The following is a 20,466-nucleotide window of genomic DNA, read 5'->3' as shown; positions in this document are numbered from 1 at the left end:
TCATCCTCCGAGCCACTGCAGCTGTGCTTCTGGGAGCCGTCGGTATAGCCGGGCAGCAACTTTGCTGATTCGGTCCTGAAAGCAGCCCTGAATCTAAACGAGCATCCCGGTTAATATTTATTACAATTCAGAGACCTTCCTCGAGCCAGAAATGCATCTTAATTTGCTGCCCTTTAAAACCACTCTCTTGGATAACCACAAACTACCCAGCTCACCGTTCTTCCCATTTTAATCGTAGCACGAGGGTTTGCTTGATCAATTTTTTTTGTAGTTTTGAGTGATTCTAAAACTCTGGAAATGTAAGGATTTAGCATTTTAAAACACTGAAATGCATTTGGGAGGAAAAATCAGTATTTCTAGCTAGGACTTTCTGTGCCAAATGTATGTTAATGAAAACATTCACAGTTTAAATTAAAATGTGTTAGCAAATCTGCCAGTAGATTTTTTAGCAAAATATTGTCTGTGCATCTGAAAACCAGTTCAGGATATCTTTTTTTTTCTGTTTGAATTGATGGAAATAGGAAATTCAGTTATAACGTTACAAATATAACCTCGGTGTCCACACTATACAAATACCAGTTAACATCAAGCTATTTTAAGCAGTCTTCTACTTTTAAAAACCCAAACAAACCTTCCTGTAGTTCTGTCCTTCATATAGGTTAAAATTATCTCCTAAATGTTTCTAGTCAGATTCTATATAAAGCAATATTAGCTGATTTTGGTCAATAGTTTAGAAGAAAAAATTGGACATTTTTGGTGTTGGAGTAACATTGATTGCACACACACAGCTGAACAAGGCTTGGTCAAAGGCACGTGGGAGCCTAACGAGGGAGTGAGCAGATTTTGTTGCTACTGAAGAAATCTCACTGCATATAGTCACTGCAAATGGAAGTATCTATGCCAACATTTGGTGGTCCAACCCAAGCAACTGGATTAGAATAACTTCTACTAGAATAGAAAGTGTGGAGCAGAACAGTCCTCCCCACAAATCACCATTGACTACTTTTGTGGTTGTTTCCTCTTCCTCTTTTTCAGCTGGGCAAATAGCAGACATGCTCTATATTCCAGGAAAGAAATTCCTAAAAATTAATGGTAATGTAAGCAAAATCTTTGATGCTAAAAACCATATCCATTTTCTTCCCCAAAATACCTTTCCCCAAACTCCAAATCTTACTGCTCCAATGCCATTTAGTAGAGGGATTAAAAATACTTCTTTTAAATAACTTTTTTTTCTGTGTAGAATTTGTCATGATGAGTTGCATCTAGTTTTCAGGAAGACCTAAGGAGAGCAACAGACAAAATTTTCCTCCGTGGGTTTTTCCTACTATATGAACATATAATTTGATATGAGCACAATTCTGTTCAGTGTACATTAATGGGCTTCTTAAAATTTTCCTTCATATTAATAAGGTAAGCTGCTCTGGAAACTTCTTGATATTCTAACTATAAAACCCTCTATATGCCGAAATCAAAATGTAGAGGTCTTCTCAAAACTCAAAAGTAAGGCTCAGTCTATATCCACCGTGAGCTAATGGAGCTCTGCACAGGTACCAGCTCCAGCCTTGATCTTTCATTTGGAAGCTGTCATGATAGACGGTGGTTTCCACTGAGAATCAAATCACAAATCCCTAAAGTTAAAATGATTCTCAGGCAGCAAAAAAATTCACTGTGTTTCATCTATTTATATATTTAATTATACTTATAGACGTAACAACCAAGCCACAAATTGCATAATTATTTAGCTACCAGGCAAAGACTCAGTGTGTCACCATGACGAGGGATTTGAGTTAATACCCTGGTTACAGGTTTCTTCACTGTTCTGTGCCATTCCTCCTCACCAGTTCCCTAGTAGCAAAGCAGGCAGAAGAGGGCCCTAATTTGGAGCTGTGTTTTCTGTTTTGGGAGCAGCAGTAAAGCACTGAAAGGGAAGATTTAAATTCCTGTGGTGCCTTGCCTGCAGTGACCCGAGTTCGCTGTGTTAACCCCTGCTCTCCTGGCCTGGCAAGGTTTCCCACCTGCCCTCTTCCCTTACACCCAGAAGTGCTGAGGATTCACAAGACACTGCAGGAAGAATGGGTCTGTTTTGCCAGCAGTGATGAAAAATACATAGGCCTACTCTTTGCATTAAAGGGCAGGGTTCTTCATGTGACTCACCAGTGATTTCTGAGAACAACCAAAGAGCTATGATTAGCCTGAGCTGAAACCTTGCAGCGTCCCTCGTGCCTTCGGAAAGCGGTGCCTCGCAGCCCGGGGTGAGTGAGTGACGTGTGACAGGGAAACAGAGGGGGCAAATCCCAAGAGGCCGTTCTGCGGTATGTGGAAAGGCTAATTTAGATGTAAAAATAAAAGAACACGTGGATCAGAACAGCACTGTGCTCTCTGGCAGCAAAACCCTCACTTGAATAAACTCAATAGAAGCAAAATGATGTCCAAGTTTCTGAGCATAATTGGTGGCAGAGATTGAAGGCAGACAGCTAAGTAAGCAGCTGAAAAATGTTTCCTGGCCTATTCAAATGAAGAAATTTATCTGTGTAAACTGAACAGCATTGAGCTCATTTGTGTCATCTACTGTTATAGTGTGAGTGTGCCAGGTTATTTATTATATTTGAAGTCCCCTGGAATAAGGACATATGACTGTTCTCATACTTTCATAAAATCAGATGTGACTCATCACAAAGTACTCCTATCAGAAAGAAAGGTGCAGAAGTAATCAATAATGAAAACTGAATAAGAAATACTGAATTTATGTAATCTTACAGTACATGCTTTACCTGTATTTTTTCATAAGATGAATAATGATGATTATCTTCAGTGAGAGAATCCAGCACTCAAAAACCTGTGACTCAGCACTTCCAATGAATGCCTGCATCTAAATTCTGAATCAAAAAAATAGCGTAACTCCCCAGCTCATCAATATAGCGTCAATTAGAACTGCAGGCTCAGTGTCTATGAGACAGCAACCCCTGTGCCTCTGTTCTGAAACAGAGATGTCCTGCAAAGGACAGATCAGAAGAATGATGTCGCTAGCACTGTCAGAATACATTTAAATGTATCAGAATCCACTTCCTGACTTCTTTCTTTCAGACTTTAAATATTAAAAATAATGAGCAGAGCAGTTTGTTACTTATTTTAGCTTGCCATTTTTTCACGATTTTTCCCCCTTTTTGTAGAGATCTCCAAGGTGATTTGTTGACTCCATGATACAGATCACTTGGCTGTTTTATGAGTTACAGTAGCAACAGGATTAACAGCAATTGCTACGATTTTTAGAACAGTTTTGAATTTTTAGATGTTATTAAAATTAATAGAAGTCCAGTGTTCAAACTCACCTGACAGCTCTGCTTTAAAGAGACGTGTACTTTACAGGAATTCCATTCTAGATGGAAGGAAGGCAAAATCATGGTTAACTGTTCAGCTGTCCATACAGACTCATTAACCACAGCCATGGATAGTTCTAAGTGATTTTCTACCAAATGCATTTATTTATATAATACAAAGAGAGTAAGCAGATTTTTCAAAAAGTTTTCCAAATGCTGCTGTTAATAATGTGAATTAAAACGTGGCAGAGAAATTAGAGAGATGTTTAATTTTTGATAGACATAGTTCAGGCCTGAGTATTGTATGTGTTAAAGGCCTCAGCCACAAGTAACTTCAAAGAATACTTTTTAAAAAACTCTGTTGTTCTTTCCTATAAAAATGAAGCTTTCTTTAATAAACTTGCTTCAATCTATTGAATTGGCAATAGCCAATTACCACTTTTAAGCTGTCAAAAGAATTAAGAAACGAATCCAATTTAATTCTTCATGTTTGTTTCCTCTGGAGGAGGGGCACAGTGACACTATAGTTCAGCTAATAACTATCAATCCTAAAATAGAAGAAAAGAATAATTTGTTTAGAGACATTTAGTCTCTAACTCTCTGCGTTTGTCCCCTCATAATGATCCTAGCTTATAGGGAGTACAACTATCCCAAAGGATTAAATATGCACAAGTTGCTAAATCTTTCCAGTCTTCCAGGGAAACTGTCAGACTGTCTTTCTTTTCGCAGTTGAATTTTATTACTTTGGCAACAGATTTGGAACGAAAAAATAGCTGAATAGTTTGAATGATGCTCTCCAAAGACACAAGCGTGTGTCTAATATATGTGATTAAAAGGGCAAAGACAAATAGGAGCCATATATGGGAAATAATGGTACAATGGGAAATGATGACGTGCACTGAGTGATCGATGGCTTGGGAAAACTCCAGGTCAGTTCACAGACTTAAGGCTAAATACTCTTTGCAGGGCCAGGAAAAAAACCCCAAGGGTTGCTCAGGCAGTAGAGCCCAAATAGGCCACGAGATCTGAAACACTGCTGCAGAAAGTGAGGAAACAGAAAGCAGACAGTGTCAGGATGTGAAACAGAGTCACACCATGTATCCTTTGCTCCAGCCTGCATTGTGAGGAACAGTAACTTCAAAGGCAGAATTAACAAAGATATCACGACTGAGCTGTTAATGCTAGAGTCATACTGTTACAACCGTACTGGTCAGTGCTTGCAGGTATGTTCTAGGCTATTGAAAGTTCTAGTTCTGAGATTTTAAAAATACTTTAAAATATTTTCTACCTCTTCATTTTCCACTGTTTTCTGAAATTTTTGAAATTTTCTGTTAAAAAATAGTTTCTCATGAAATTTGAGGGACAGATTTCTAATCTGAAAATTAGAAAGGCAGGATAGAATATCCTGGCCAATTGTAAAATTTACACCCCATTTAATATCTGCCACAACAAATCACAGTCTTGGACTAGCAGCCCTACAGCAGTGTTTGGAACTTCCATTAGGCAGCTTTACACTTTGCTTTGGAGGCCCAATACATTCTGCTGTGCTATTTTTAAGTCAGCCTAGAATCTGATCTACAGTGCAGAATACTAAGAACCTCACTGAACTGTCTGCTGTAGATGAGTTTTTAGTTCCACTTGGAAAGCAATCAGATAAACATGAAATGAGTAACCTGGTAGAGCTGCTGTTCCCCCTTTTCATGTTCTCATTCTAAGAGAAAGGATTTTGAGCAGATGTGTACTGTTAGCAGGTATTGTAGCTGACAGACATTTGACAGAAATGCCTCACTGGACACAAAAGTGCTTCTTGTTTCTGACCTAGTATCTACAGTAAGTGGCACACAGGAACATGTGAAGTGTTGTGATGAGTCAGACCATGATCCCACAGCCCTGTGTTCCACCTCCGGGAGAGCACATGTCCCTGACCAAAATCTGCAGGCTGTTCTCTGTGCTTTCCCAAATCCACAAGATAGAATGCAGGATGTTAGAGGGCACGTTGCTGCCCAGCCCTTTAGCAGATGTTTTCCAAACCTGCCACCCTTCGCTCACTCAGTGTTACGAAATCCCTTTTGGATTTCCTTCCTTTCAGTACAGGATCTGAATACTTGAAAGAGCTTATTTTCTGCAGTCTTGAAGATTTTTCTATTCATCCTCTTCTCTGAGTCAGTAATGGTGATGAATAAAAATTGGTCCCTGGTATACCCTGCTACTGAGTTCTTTCCTACCAAGCTTTATGCTTTCTTTCCAGTCTTTTAATCTGCTTTCAATCCATAAAAGAACCTTTCCCCCAGTCCTGTGTCAACCTGTTTGCTTTTGGTTTCCTGTAATGCCTTTGTTAATGACACTATTGCTCTGTCTGTCCAAGCTCATGCAGAATGTCTGACCATCATATTTCATTCTTCATTCAGAACCATAAAGGGGAAGGAGGGAGGAGCTGTCCTTCCAGAGACCTGCTGCACACACCACAGAAATGTCCTGAGCTGCAGGCAGCCAGGGGACCTGCTCGTGGTCTTCTGTACCTCAACTCCGCCTCAACACAGACTCATCCCCAGTCATCCCCTCAGAGCTGCACCATTCTGCACTATACTAATTAGTCGTCTGTAAAATCACAAGACCAGATGGATACTGTTACTAGTGCCCAGCACCTTCCTAATCCACAGCTCTGGTTCTACTTAAAGAAATCTTCTCAGCCGTGTGTTTACCTCTGATGATAGTAAAAAATCATCTCCTAATAGCAGTTGGAGACTTTGACTCAGTCAAGGCAAATCAGATAAACTGGGATCAAGCAATATAACAGTAATTTATTCTTGGCAGTGAGACCAAGAAGTTACCCCAATATTATTTAATGTTATTTAGCTCTGTAACTACTTACCAGTAGATCCAAAATAGTTGGAACAATGCGACTCTAAAGTAGAAGAAAAAGTGACCAAAATCAGAGACATCAAATGTAGGCAATACATAATTAACACGATCCAAAAAACAAAACCACTCTAAGGAACAGTATCTAGTCAAGATAATGTAGCCAGTTCAAACATCAGTTTTAATAAGTAGGTCTAATGATATCAAATCTGGATAAAATAGGTTACCCCACTGTATATCACAGCTGGTTTTACTCTTAAGAACATCCTTTAGTAATTAATGTGATGCACTGTGGTTCACAGCTTACTCTCATACCCCTCACACTGGTCTCTTCATGGCTCTCTTAAAATTCCTAAGGACTGGTGTGCTCTAACATTAACAGAAACTGTGACACCGATTTCTCTGAAAGGTTCTGCAGGTCTTTACTTCTCAAAGAATTATTACCCATAGTCACAAAAGTGTTTGATTTTTAATTTTTTTTTCCAATAAGTCAACAACATGGTGCTGTATATCACATACTCGGTGACTTTTCTGTTCTTTTTAGGTATGGAGGGTTACTCTGTATTTATGTGTCTTCTTTTAAACAGATTCATTAAACACCTGAAATGGATTATGATCAGGCTAATGGATCAAGTCCTGGAAAGAAACTATACTCTGAAGTGTAGAGATGAAAATAAGGACAAGAGAACAAGAAGAAGAGTTGTCATCAGACCTTGTCAGTTGTGACTTCTCTTCGTGGTCTTTGCCTCTTGTATGTGCACTAACTGCAGTGATTCATGCACCATACTGGGCTTCCATAGGTAATTTTGGGATGGACTGTATGAAAAATTAGATAAACTATGTTCCACTATAACAGAAAATCAAGATGTTACTCAGATTTGATAAACTTTTGAATAAATACCATGTCACCCAAATGGACACGCTCTACATATAGCTTAAGCCAGTTTTACAATCACATGTTGAAAATTTTACCAGCCAGTAGTTCAAAGGCAGTGCTTTCTCAGGGGAAAACATGCAGGAGTGACTGAAAGAGGTTCTGTTCAGGGAGTATTATGGCAGGAACTGTGCTAGTAATATATTTTATTTAAAATGAGAGTTTTGAAATAGATCAGAGAGTGAATTTTGTATAAGTCAGGTGGATTCGTTATTTAACACAGGATACTTTGCAGATTGTTTAAGCTCATGTTCCTATGTACAGTTGTGAAAGCAATACAATAAAGACTGACCTTTTCCATGAAAAATTAAGCAGTTGTGTTGGAGTTATTTTTCAGTTTGAAAAGAAAATAATTGAAACATGCTTTCCAGGAAATTCCAGTTTTCCTGCAGGTACCTGCAAGTAGTTCCAGATTGCTGAGATGGCCAGCAGGTAGGAAATCCTTCTTGTGAATAGCTACTTAAAAAATCAGACCTGAACTGAAACATCAGGAACTGTGGTGGGGGGAACCCATATGTTATTGAGGGCAGGCACTGGACTGGTTTTGTTTTACTATCATTATGCTTTTTAGAAAAGTCTGATTTTTGTAACTGCAGTTGTCAAACCAAGTTGATGTATCAAGAACATTTTGGATAAAGCAGAATTGCAAACAATTCTGCTGACACTCTCGGCATGATGTCTGTGCTCTGCAGTCTGTCTGCCATCTGCTCCCAGCGTGGGCTCCCCGATGCAGACAGATGGTGTCAGGAGTCTCTTGACAGCCAGTATGAAGGAACAAGAGGGTGATGGTTTAGATCCCCCATGAAACAATGACAAACTTGTGTATCCTGATACTCCCAGTGTGTTGCATTCAAATAGCACAGTTTAGCTCCTAGGCAGTAGAAATTAGCTCCCAGTTCCCAAAATTCTGTGCTCCAAATGCAATATTCAGCCCCTTCTGCAAGAGGGGAAGAACCACTGGCACTGAACCAAGTAGTGTTTCTCCAAGATACGTTTCATCAGGTGCAGTTCAGGACCTTTAAAACACTGATAAGTGTTTTGTTCTATGCAATCCCTGGACAGCAATTCAGGAATGAAGTCACTTAGGGCACAATTTTCTAACACAAATACATTTAGGGATGATGAGTCCCCATTTAGGCACCTATAGAAAGAATAACCAAGTTTAAAAGCTTGTCAAGCTTGTGTTTGTGTGCCCATTTGGTACTAACATAGGAAAGGCTGAATTTTGCTACTGAAGGGGGGATTCCTGCTACTTCTATAATTATTAATTCATAGTGTTCACAGAGGTGGCTTTGCTAGTTTTTCAGGGTCCCACATATGCCATTTTAAGAACATGGTTCAGTTTGTCACTATTGGTACTTTCTGCAGAACCTAGTAGTTTGTAATAAATTCTCTGCAGTGGCTTTGTGCCACAGTGCACAATAAAGCAATACAAATTTCACTGAGTCAGTCACTTTGGAGATTCTGAATCTTAGATCAAGATTCATGATTTCTCAGAACAGCTCAGCTTCCTGCATTTAAAGGATGTTACAGGCTCTGACTACCATGATAACACAATCCTTGGCATTTTAGCAGGGTTTCTTTGACAACAAAAAGAGATGTATATAAAGAGAGCTGCATTTTTCTCATCCTAAAAGATTTTTTAGAACACAGATTTGATCACAACAGCTTCTTTGAGGGTAGCCAGTGAATTCAGTCTCTATGCACAAGGTACTCACTTGACAAAAGCATTTTAGAGGAGTTTGGTGCCATAAGAATATCCAGACTTTGAACCAGGATTAATTTTAGAACTTTTAACTGCAAAGATTTAGAAAGGATGAAAAACCCTTTTTGCTTTTATTAGCAGGTGGCCTCAGTCAGCACATTTGTATCTCCTGATCTTGAACCTGCAGTCTGTCAGTTGGCATTGCAAGATCCTGTTCCTGTTAAGAAAGAATTATTTCTCCATTTCCAGCCCACTGAACTGTTAAGTGCCAGCAGGACCATCCTGTGTCCCTCACACAGTGCTTTTCACTAACCTGCAGTACGAAGCCCCAAGCCTCGTACTGTGTCAGAAGCCAGCAGTTTCTGTGTGGTTTCATAGTATTTCCAAGAGAAAAATTGAAATAATTTTCAACAGGTACTACAAGGGACTGTTAAACAGAATACTTTTATTAATACTTTAAAAAAGGTGGGTAAAGACAACCAAAATACTGTATCAAAATTTACAATCTTTATATTATAAACACACATCTCCCACTAACTTGGAGAACAGCAGTACTCCCAACATGATTTGAGCAGTCCAGACAGCATCCTGTAACATTTAGCTGCCTCTGTAATATTTAGCACATTCTCAGACTCAGTCACAGTAAAGTGCAGCTGCAGAATATAAACCCTAAAGGGGCATTTGTCATCCAAAGCTTAGTTAAGAGAAGCCAAGATAAGGGCTCACCATGGATGTGCATGGCTGGAGTGCTGCAGGCTAATGGGAATATCACACAAGATTTGGCTCAAACTACTTCCCATTCAAGCAGATCAAAGAGGAGAGTATAAGTAAGATTTTTTTTATCCATGGCTTTGGCTAGAGTTTGGCTAGAGAGAAGAACCATGCAGATAGTTAAGAAAAGTACTAATGCATTCTAATTACAATCATATTCTCCACAGAGTTTTTCCACCTTGCTCTCTATTCCTTCACGTTATGTCTGATTCCCTGCTCTCAGAAACAGACCTTCCTTGCTTCCTTCTTTCTTTAATTTGTCCACTCTCTTTAATTTGTCCACATCCCTGCTGTCAAGATTCTGCAGACACTGAAACTTAAACAGAGGAGTAGAACTTGCTGGAAAGAACATAAGATTGTGGTTTTGAACTGTTTAAATTAGGGATTTTTTAAAGACCAAGAAACAGAGTATTTGAGAGGTTAGTTGAGAGATTCTAGTTTGCACAGATCCTTGAGTCAGTATTGTCAGTGCTTCCTAGGAGAAGAGATTTCAAAGAGGTTGCTGAACTAACCCTGAGTTAACTGTGAAGTAGAGACTTCCTCATTTGTAGCATTTTGAGCATTCTTAGCTTTTTCCATCCCTTTTTGGTCTGTCTCAGACTGTATCTGGATGGGAAGCCAGAATGGTCGTCCTGACCTGACAATTGCCTCTGCATAATTTTAAGTTCTCTTCATGTTCACAGAGCAGAAATAAAGGAAAAAAGAGACAATTGGTTTGTTGTTGCAGTCAGCAGGATGAATATTTGGCCCACAGATGACTGAGACCAGCAGCATAAGCATGCTAGTGCTTTGAAATATGCTTTTGTCTGTGATTGCCTGGTTACTCATAACTCTGTTCCAGAAGGCCACATAAACCACACACAGTAGTGATATCACTGTCAAGTATAAAATTGGTTATTGTAAACATTTATGCTGCCAGCTGCATTTAAGAAATTAAATACCAATCCAGGTATATGAATTTAAAGTTCTCATTTGAGACGAAGTAAAAACCTTCAAAGATTGTCACTTTGAGGATTTGTGTGCAATAAACTGGCTATTTTTATCCATTTGGATTTCTGTGATAATGTTAGAAAAATCCTTTGTAGTTTTTCACTTTTAATTCCTTTCTTTTCATTACTTCTTTTTTTCCCCCCAATCTTTTTGAAGGATTCTGTAACAAGTCATAGAAGATATGTTTCTATCCCTTATGACAGCATTGATTATTAGCATGAAGAAAAGAGCAACTTTGAGATTCTTGTGGATAATCTTATTATATCAGAATATTTTCTAGGGCTGGTGATTCTTTTTTAAGCTCCTCACGCTAATGCTTCAAATCAGGCCATACAGACAGGTGAAATCTGTAACACTGAGCTTTAAAAGTCCAAAATCATCAGACCAAATTTGATGGCAGTTGCCACTGGCACCATGAAATAAACAATCAGATTTGATCTTTCAGTGCTTCAGATGTTGCAGGTTGAGCAGCTTTCAGTTTGCTCTTCGATGAATCAGTGATGGAATTTTGTGGTATCAATATCTTGGTGGTTCCTGGTCTCCTTTAATGGTGGTCACAGTATCCAGATGTTCTTTTCATCTTTGAAATTTGATGTTGCTTAACTCGTTATCACTTCAGTAGAAATATAGTTGGGTCTTTGAACAGCATTTAAAACTCTGTAATTCACCCAATTTAAGCATCACTTAGAAACTTAAATGTGACTTTTTTGCAACGAACATGAAAACACTGATTCCTAAAGCAGCAAGAAGACAGGAAAGCACAGACGACACCCTCCCCTCTTCTTTATGACATCTGTGAAATGATGAAAACAGAACATCAGATGTACACCCATCAGCCTAATCACCATTAAGATTACCAAAATCATAGATTTGATGAGCTTTGTAAACACACAACAGTGACTGGTGGATGCTGGATGTTTCAAGGTTGGCAGACAGGATCCAGACTTCCTGTTGCTATTTATCCTCAGTGCTAATGCAGGTGTTCATATCCCTAATGTCTCCTTTCCTAAGTAGGTAGGGTTTTTCAACAGGACAAAGACTTAGTTGACTGTGGGCTAGTAAGGAGCACCACAATTTTTCACTGCTGCTGTGTAAAGCTGGTCTGTGAAGCTGCTATGGCACCTGAATCTTCCACAACCTGTAGCCAGGTCAGTGCCATACAAACAGCCCAGTCTACATCTGGTGATTACTGCACCGAGAGCAGGAGTCATGCAAAAAGCTTGGCCCACTGCATGGTCCAGGGAGCCACTGGCAACTGCAGCCATTCCATGGCCAGGCCCATTTAAAGCATGGCTCATGCAGCTGGTGATCACACTGCAATTTGTTTTCTTGCCATCTAAAGAAAGATGGAGCACATCTGATATCTGGCTTGACTCTGGCATCTCATTCTTCTGGCATCATTTCACTGATGCAACCTGCATATTTTTTTTTAAGAGCAAGAGGAAGCACATGGCAGAAAACTGGAAACAGAAATCCTACACAAACCCCCCAACTTCCCATCCTGGCTGCAGCTCCTTCAGTCCAGGACCATCAAGGCAGTCAGATCCTGGTAATCATTGACAAACTTATTAAATTCTTCTCAATGCAATACTGCAAGGATCCTTGAAACTGTGCAGGCAGAATCAATGAAGTAAAAGTGGCTGCCAGGGGCTAAACCACACAACAAGACTGAGAACAGGGAATGTAGGAGGGAGTGTTTTGCTCTGAGTACAGTACAGGTACAGCTGCATAGTGAGACAAGCAGCTGTTGAGGATTGGTATTAAACAAAGGAAAAGTGAAAGGACTTACTGAAAATCAACACAAAACAAGCTCTGAAGAGTACATAACTCATCTATTAAACATGAGAAGTACCCAGAGCTTTAGTTTTCCACAACAGAAAAGAGAAGGTAAGCAGGGCAGCTGCCAGTCACTGAATGGGGCTGAACTGGGAGTTCTAGAAGTCCATTTTTCTTAATATAGCACTTGCAGTCTGCTAGTGCAGCTGCCAGGGAGGTGGGGGATGCAAGGTGAGTGCAGGGAAAGGGGGCCTGATGAGACATTGATATGTGCCCCTCTAGGGCAGCATCTTCCAACTCATCCATGCTGTTACTGTGCCTCCTGCCAATGAGCCTGGAAACAAACCTGGTCGTCTCAGGCAGCCAAGGTTTATGTTACCTTTATGGAATCCTCTGAATCTACACACTGATCCTGGAGTCCAGCTGGTGAAGGTGTTCAAGAACTCCATAGGGAATTGTGGGATTCCACATCCTGTAAGGGCAAATTCAGAAAGGAAAGACATTTTAAGAAGTGTAATTTGCTTCACCTCCTTTTGGTGTTTTTGGTATGTTTGTGGGTTTTTTTGGTTGCTGTTGCTGTTGTTTTCTTCTTCTTTTTTTTTTTTTTTTTTAAGTTGTCTTTCTCTTTGACTGTCGTGCTATGAAAGTATATAAGCTATGGGGCAAAGGAAAATGCATTTTGATTTAGAAAAAAGCAGTACTCCATAACCTTGTTGACTCTGGTTACAGGGCACAACTGCACTCCTGTCTCTAACTGTTCTCGAACTTTCCATCAAACTCCCTTCCTCTGAGTGTGTACTGGTAGCTTCAGTCTATTTAACCTCTAATGATGGCTGTTCATTGTTTATCCCTCAAACACAGGTGGTGCAGCACAGAGTAGGCCTGGTTCTCTGGGAGGGTGGAAGATGAACAAAGGGAGGCTCAGTGTAAACTGTTCAAGGCAAGACAAGCTCGTCTGCCTGGGACCACTGGGAACTAACGCAGCTGAAAACCAGAGACGATGTTTTTTAACATCTCTGCTTTTGTATTTTGGTGATACCTCCTTTTGTGCTTCTTATAAATCTGACAAATACAGAAGGCAGCTTTAGCATGATCTCTAACCCAGTTTTACAGGATGAAGATACAGCAAACAGCTTGTCAAGAGACTTACACCAAGTTCTTTATATGGGGACATTTTCGTAGGCTGTCAGTCAGCTGCTGGGCTCCAACACCAGTTATTTTGTTATACTGAACACTGAGGAATAAAAACAACTTTGTTAATCCAAATCAAACTCTGTAATCAGACATTTAATTCAAAATCAAAAATACTATATAGGCTAATCTGCAGATGGGGTAAGATTGAAAAAAAGAAAAAATCCAAAATAGATTGTTGATTCAAAAAACCTGTAGTAATATACTCAAAGGGTTGAATGAGAACTTTATTATTTTAACTCATCTGAGGGATTCGTTTTTCTATGTACCTGAGGTCATTCTCCAGCACCCCATGACCCTATTCTCCCACCTTAACACCAATACTGTTGGGTTTATGGTGAACTGTTCCTTAATCACTTTCTAATCACTCACTATCTATTTGATGTGCGTAAGCACATTTTCCCTGTGAAATTTCCCCAAAATCATTTTCCTCAGTTTCTGTCTCCTCTAAAACCAAACATGGGACATTTGCATTTTCAGTCTTCAAGGAAATAAGCTTTCCTGGGCCATCTCAAAAGATTTCATACTCACTCTAGCACTCTTAAAGATGTCATTGCAGGAAGAACTTTCGCCAGATTTTCTGCTCCAAAATCACAAATGTTGTTATTGTACAAGCTGCAGAAAATCAAACCAGTATAGTCACAATTGAATAATGGATAATGTAAACAGATATTAGATCAAGGGTTTTCAAATATGGTTAGTACATCTTAACTTTCAATTTATCCTTATTTGCAGTTAAAGTTTAAAACACACATTCATGTTTTCTGTATCAAGTAAGGCAAATGGCCACATCCTCCTTCACCTAGCACAGGTACAGCAAAAATAGGTCTAGATTCTATTATTCTGTGGATAATAAGATCATTTCTGTTTACATTAGATCGAATTAAAAATCTGCCAAAAAATGAAGCTCAAAGATTTGGGGTACAGCATTCAAAAGATTTCCCCATCACCAAATTATTCCAGAATTGCACACCAGGGTTTCTTGCATTCCCTACTTCATTCAGGCCTGTGCCAGATATCCCAATGCAGTGGGATGGACCATTGTCCCTATATCAGCAAACACAGACGACTTTGTTGCAGAAGATGGTGGCCCTGGGTGCACATCTGTGCAGGACATGATTCATAAGTGGGTATTATGGACTGGATTTAAAAATCAGCGCAGTCCTTGCTATATTCCTGAGATATCCTTCTGTATGTCTGTCATACTACTTCTCCTCTTCTTTCTGAAGACTTTATGCAAGAATGCAGTCAAAAGCTTGGCTGCTGCAGTGTTACCTCTTTGCTCCATATTCAGTAGTTTCTGACAGAAACAGCAAGGTATGTTTTACAAAACAGCTCAACAGGATACAACTACTCACCTTAGCGTTTTTAAGGAGGACAAGGAAGGGAGAGCTGTAGCAAGGTTCTCTGCACCCAGGTCTGTTATTTTATTCTGTGATAAACTATAGTGAGATCACTTTGTTAGTTGAGCACATTTATTCTAATTTATTACAATGTGGGGGAAATTAATTTTCCATTTTTTAAAATATAGTTTGGACAGTCTGTTTAGACCAAATGCAGAGAAAAGGGCAAAATAGAGCCCTTGAAGGGAAGCCAGGAAGGATTAACCTATTTGTCTAATGAATGTACCCATCAAGAATCTCCATAGGCTCATTGGTCTTCCATGCCCATGGGATACTTTTGCCCATAACTGTTAACACAGTCCCTTAACCCTCTAGGTTTAATCTGTTTCTTTTCAAAATTTCCCTGAACTGTTAACCTTGCACTTACTTTAATGTTTCCAGTGATGTCAGGGTTGGAAACACTTCAGATAGACTTTTTGCTCCTTCATCTCCTATGCCATTTTCGCTCAGAGCATCAAGGCTGTGTGACGACAAAGAGAGAATTAGCTTCCCGTTTAATCTAAATTTTTGTGGTTTATTCACCTCAGAGACCACTCTATCTATCTTGAAAAGCTTATTCTCTGCAGCAGCCTCAATCAGCATGAAGCATCACACAAATTACAGCTTCTCTAATAAGCAGCTTTCTGCTGCCCAAATTTACAGCCTAAGAATTTTTTTTTTTACTAGTTGAATGGCTTGACCCATTTCCTTTGATATGCAAGGTTATTAAAATGGTTATGAAATAGCTGTGTTCCAGCTAAGCTGAAATGAGATTTCCTGTGCACATGAAAATACTGAACTGACAAAATCCAGCAAAGGCTGTAAATCTGTGCCTAAATAGCTCCTTCTCCAGAGAGGGAGTATTAAAAATGAAGTTTTTCCTCATATCTAGTCACAATTTCAGATACTGGATCCCCTTCTAATCTGACAGATAATCTGGGATATATTGGACATATTTCAGTTTTAAAGCTTTATTGTTCTCCTGAAATACCATGAAAAGGCCAGATACACTACAGACAAATGGCCAATGGGCTGAGTAAGGCCAAAGGCCCTCTCTAAACCCAGTAACCATCCCACAGATTCCATGGCACAACATTGACTGCTGCTGGTACAATTGTTTCTAGTGTAAAGCAGCTTAAAACTACAAGAGAGTTGGTTTGTCATGGATAATCTGGAGCTCCAGTGAAGACAGAAGTCACTGTAGGCAGTTGATCAGTGGTGGGGCAGGAAGGGGGAAGCATTCAGGGGGCTGAACCTTTAACCACCCAGGAACACCCCAGGAAGGGACTGAGGAGTTTTGAACAAACCACCACCAGGTGTCTCGAGGGAGGATGGGGAGTGTCAGCTTTCAGTCTGCTGTTACAGTCTGGGAATGTTTCTGCTGTTCAGTTTGGTCAACAAACAAGGACTCTTGTTGGCAAATAAAATAATTCTTGGGTACAAGAGCTCCTCCATCATCAAGGGCTGCTGAGGAGAAACGTTGGCAAAGTTAATCTTTAGCAGAACTCACTCTAAATGCCGAAGAGATGGAAATGCTGCAAGAATTTTCACGAGTTTTAGCAATCCTTGAAGGCCACATGCTGGACCCAGACTGGAAGAAAATACAGATTCAGCAGGTTTTTCACATGCTCACAAGCAGCAAAACTCACGAATTTTTAAGGTCTTTCCCTGCAGCCCCCAATATAAACTAGTTTACACTCCTCAGAAACAGCCATTCCCTACCATCTGCTCCAAGGAATTCTGCTGTGAAGCCTCCAGATGAGGACCAACAAGGCTAAGGTCAGGACAGAGCACGCACAGCAGCAGTGGGATATGCATTTGCCACTTTTTTGTTCCTCTTTGCAAGATTCATCTCACTGTTTTAGATTCTTGTATTTCTGTTCTTTCTCTACCTTTTTCAGGTTTTTTCATTTTAAGTATAAGCTCGAGATGAAATATATATATATATCTCAGTATAACTGAAATGAAAACAAAATTATTTTTTCTCCCAACTAATGCCAATTCAGTTTAACTTAAAATCAGCATTTTACTGCTGCTTAAAGCAAAAATTGCACTTTGATATTCATGCTCCAAGCATTTGTCTCTCAGATCCTATTTGGAGTTTCTTTGGTATCAGAACAATTTCAGCTAGTTAAAAGGATTAGAATTTTGAACAAAATTTAAATAAAGGAAAATAGGAAGAGGAAAGGAGGAGAGAAAGCAGCATAAAATCAGAAGTGAGGCCAAGCATAGCTGTCCCAGGTTGGGTTAGATCTGCAGAGCAGGAAACAGGACCTGATGAGAATTCTCCATTGCACTGCTGCAATTTCTGCCCAAACGAATTCCCATGCTATGGCATGATATTTTGAGCAATAGAATAGCCTTGGATGCTGCTTACAGTTTGGAGGAAAAGAAAGAAGTGTTACTAAAACCTCACTTTTAAAGTAGTGTTACCAAGTCAACCTTCTGTCTTCCAGGAAAAGGGTGCTAAATAATTTATTTGGGAGACATTCTCTGATGTAATCCTCTCATGCCCTTAGCTCTGATAGGGCAGAAAATTACATCAGAAGTCTTAGGTAGAAAAGTTGAGTGTTTCTGGGGGAAAAAATATTTCCTAAGTAGTTGGATCACAGTCAAGATGTTTTATGCCGTGTGGCACAAGATTACACCTGGTGGTAAGGAGATAACTTGTACTAAAACCAAACAAAATTGGTGGATCTGTTGATCTGTATCACTGCAGGAGCCAGAAATTATGCTTTTTGAGTTTTGGCCATAACTTAATAAATTTAGTTCAGAGAATAGCAAGATAGCAATAAATGGGGTTTACCTAATGCTTTACCATAAGCTGATTATACATCAGTGCAATGGCTGTAGCCAACACCGATGACTGCTCCTCTTTAAACACGACCATCTCAATCAGTAGAAGTTTAGCACTTACGCAAATTCGAGTTTCCTGAGGTTTCTGATGGCAGGAATTTCATAGCGGGTGCAACCAGATGCTCCTTGCACACTAAATAAATCACAGTAGAACCAGAGTATGATAAATATTTTAGCAGCCAAAACCATGCTTTAAAAATAATTTGTTAGCAAATTTTACAGAAAATAAACCACTGTTGCCTTAACTGAAGAACCAGGAAACCTCACAGTAACTTCTGCTCCAATCTTTCTTCAACTGAATAATTTCAATCCAATAATTGCCTTTCATAGTGCAAATGTTTGTTCTTTTTCCAATAAAACGTAAAAATATTTTTTTTCTAAATCAGCTATTTTCTGTCAAACATTAAACTGTTTTGTCTATATTTTAATCAAAAGGCTCCATCCGAGTTAAAATTGAAGTCATCATTAAAAAAAACCCCAAACAACAGAACTTTATTTCTGCATGTTTTTAATTGCAATCAATCCCCTAGCTACATCAGCAGCAAGGATGGAACTCAGGGTTTCTAGACCATGTAACACAAGCTTTTACCTCCTGGGCTGAAGGACTGACTCAGGCCATTTGGGACCAGTGCAAAACAGGCTTTCATTTATGCACAGGTGCTACAGGGGGAAAGAATCAGCCCAAGTTATGTAACTGAAAGCAATTGGAAGATGGCATACCCAGAGATTAAAGAGTAATGACAGCTGGCTTTTTTATTGGCAGTTTTGATGACTGCTGTGCATGGTGCTGTCATTGCTCCTCCCTGCCACGACAGCCACCTCACATCAGGGTAGGAGGGCCCCCTGAGATGACACAGAAGCTTGCACTGCCCTTAGTTACTTCTCCTCTGGACAAGCAGACAACTCCATTGTCCAGCACTGGTAGTGAAACCCTGTTTTCATAAATTGTTGGTGTAAGAGAAGTTTTGATCATAAATGAACCTACCAATTCATCATCTTCTCCTGCATCTCTACAAGGTCAGAGAGGTCACTGATGTCCTTCATTGTCTTTGCCTTAAAGGGATCAAGAACAAATTTCTCTGTGGATGCTTTCAGCAGTTCGTAGTCTTTTGTCTGTTCTAAAGATTTCCAGAGCCCGACTGTGTCACTGAGGGAGGCCCTGTGAAGTAACAAACATGCAAAACCAACAGATGTGACTGCTGTTGTTGCATGAAAGTGTCATCTATGCACAGTGCTATGGATAATGCTATGGGGTGCAGAGTGACCAACCTGAACGATGTCACATTCCTTAGGCTGACCAAGGCTTGCAGCCCTTGCATGTCAATGCCGCTGTTTCGCAAATCCAAGGAAAACTCTTTTCTTGACCTTTTCAAAATTGAATGCAGTACATGGACATCAGGTGGTGTAAGAACTATGCCCAGAAAAGACAAGTATGGCTCGAGTCTTAAGGCCACATGCTGCAGAAGATAATTGTTCTGTGTTTCATAAACACAATGTAAAAGCTCCAGCAACCTCTCTGGACAGAGGGTATTAATCTGCAGCCTTCTAATGTATTTCAAGAGTGTTTTCTGCTTCTTGGTTGATTGTTTTGCATCCTCATTTGAAAGAGAGCAGAAGTAGGAGTCATCCTGGAGAAACATCAAACCAGCCAAAAATCTAGGCATTAAATCTAACCAGTTATAAGGTTTTTTCTTCTTGGATAGAAAAGACAGGTACTTTGTTAGATTTTTATCCTTGAGCTCTTCTGCTAACAAAAGGTGAAGTGCACACAAGAAATTCTGAATGGCAAAATCAGAGAATGTGCTCCCAAATTCCTCCTCTTCACTATCTGAATGTCTGGGGAGCGCAAATGGCAGGAAAAAACCATACTTCAGAGCAAACTCTTTAACTTCCTTAGAAGGAAGGAGATCACTTTTCATGGTGCTTTGGTGCTTTTCTCCAAGACACCAGGCTATACGTGCTAGGGTAGCAAGACTCTCTTGATTTTGTGTGGTTGTAACATCTGTTTGCATAAGCATTATCTTCTGCTGAAAAAATTTCAGGAAGACTTCAGTAAGAGTTGAAGGAAGACTTTGCTCTCCCATTTCAAGTACTGTCTCACAGAGAAAACAAACAAATCTACACATAACAGGGCTGTAACAATGACTGAACAAGTACTCACACTCTTTGATTAAATTCAGTGCACTATCACAGTAGGGTGATTCTTCAAAATATTTGGTTATGTACAATTCTCTCTGCTGAGGGGAAAATCCTACTATTTCAATAGTCTTATCCACTTTGGACATGCACTGGTACATTTTGTCTTTTGGTCTTGCTGTAAATAATAAAGTACAGCCATTGAGTATCTTTTTTTGGATGAGTCCTGAAAGCAGCTCCTTTATACTGCACAAATCCTTTTCAGGCTGGCTGGCTGAGCAACGAGGAGAATTCTCGTGATCATGCAATCCTTTAAAACCATCAAAAACCAGAAGGACTTTAGTAGGATTTTGCAATATATACTCAAAGATCTCTGTGCTTCCCTCTTGAGGTTTTACAAAAAATTCAAGCAGCAGTTCCTTCAGGCTGTATTGCTTCTCAGGCAAGCTTATTTGTTTGCAGTCAAACCAAAATACAAATTCAAACTGAGAAAACTCTCCATTGGACCAGTCCTGGCAGATCTTCTGAATGAGAATGCTTTTTCCCATT

At 39.6% G+C, this 20,466-nt stretch overlaps 1 protein-coding gene across 1 annotated transcript in view; it reads right to left on the bottom strand.

The window, feature by feature from the left end:
- Window positions 1–9,240: 9,240 nt before the first annotated feature.
- CIITA (class II major histocompatibility complex transactivator) overlaps window positions 9,241–20,466 on the bottom strand; it is a 30,558-nt gene continuing 19,332 nt past the window's right edge. The window contains exons 13-22 of the mRNA XM_017734253.1: window positions 19,051–20,466; window positions 18,767–18,940; window positions 17,843–17,914; window positions 16,436–16,516; window positions 15,314–15,406; window positions 14,902–14,985; window positions 14,075–14,158; window positions 13,503–13,586; window positions 12,732–12,824; window positions 9,241–11,369 (exon numbers count right to left, since the gene is read on the bottom strand). The exon at window positions 19,051–20,466 is cut by the window's right edge and continues 30 nt beyond it. Of these exons, the coding sequence (XP_017589742.1) occupies window positions 12,752–12,824; window positions 13,503–13,586; window positions 14,075–14,158; window positions 14,902–14,985; window positions 15,314–15,406; window positions 16,436–16,516; window positions 17,843–17,914; window positions 18,767–18,940; window positions 19,051–20,466 (2,161 nt within the window). The 3' untranslated portion in view covers window positions 9,241–11,369; window positions 12,732–12,751. The remainder of the gene's footprint in view (window positions 11,370–12,731; window positions 12,825–13,502; window positions 13,587–14,074; window positions 14,159–14,901; window positions 14,986–15,313; window positions 15,407–16,435; window positions 16,517–17,842; window positions 17,915–18,766; window positions 18,941–19,050) is intronic.

Source organism: Corvus brachyrhynchos, unplaced genomic scaffold, assembly GCF_000691975.1.
Source record: "Corvus brachyrhynchos isolate BGI_N302 unplaced genomic scaffold, ASM69197v1 scaffold5, whole genome shotgun sequence".
Lineage (NCBI taxonomy): Eukaryota > Metazoa > Chordata > Aves > Passeriformes > Corvidae > Corvus > Corvus brachyrhynchos.
This window is presented reverse-complemented; position numbering and strand designations above follow the sequence as displayed.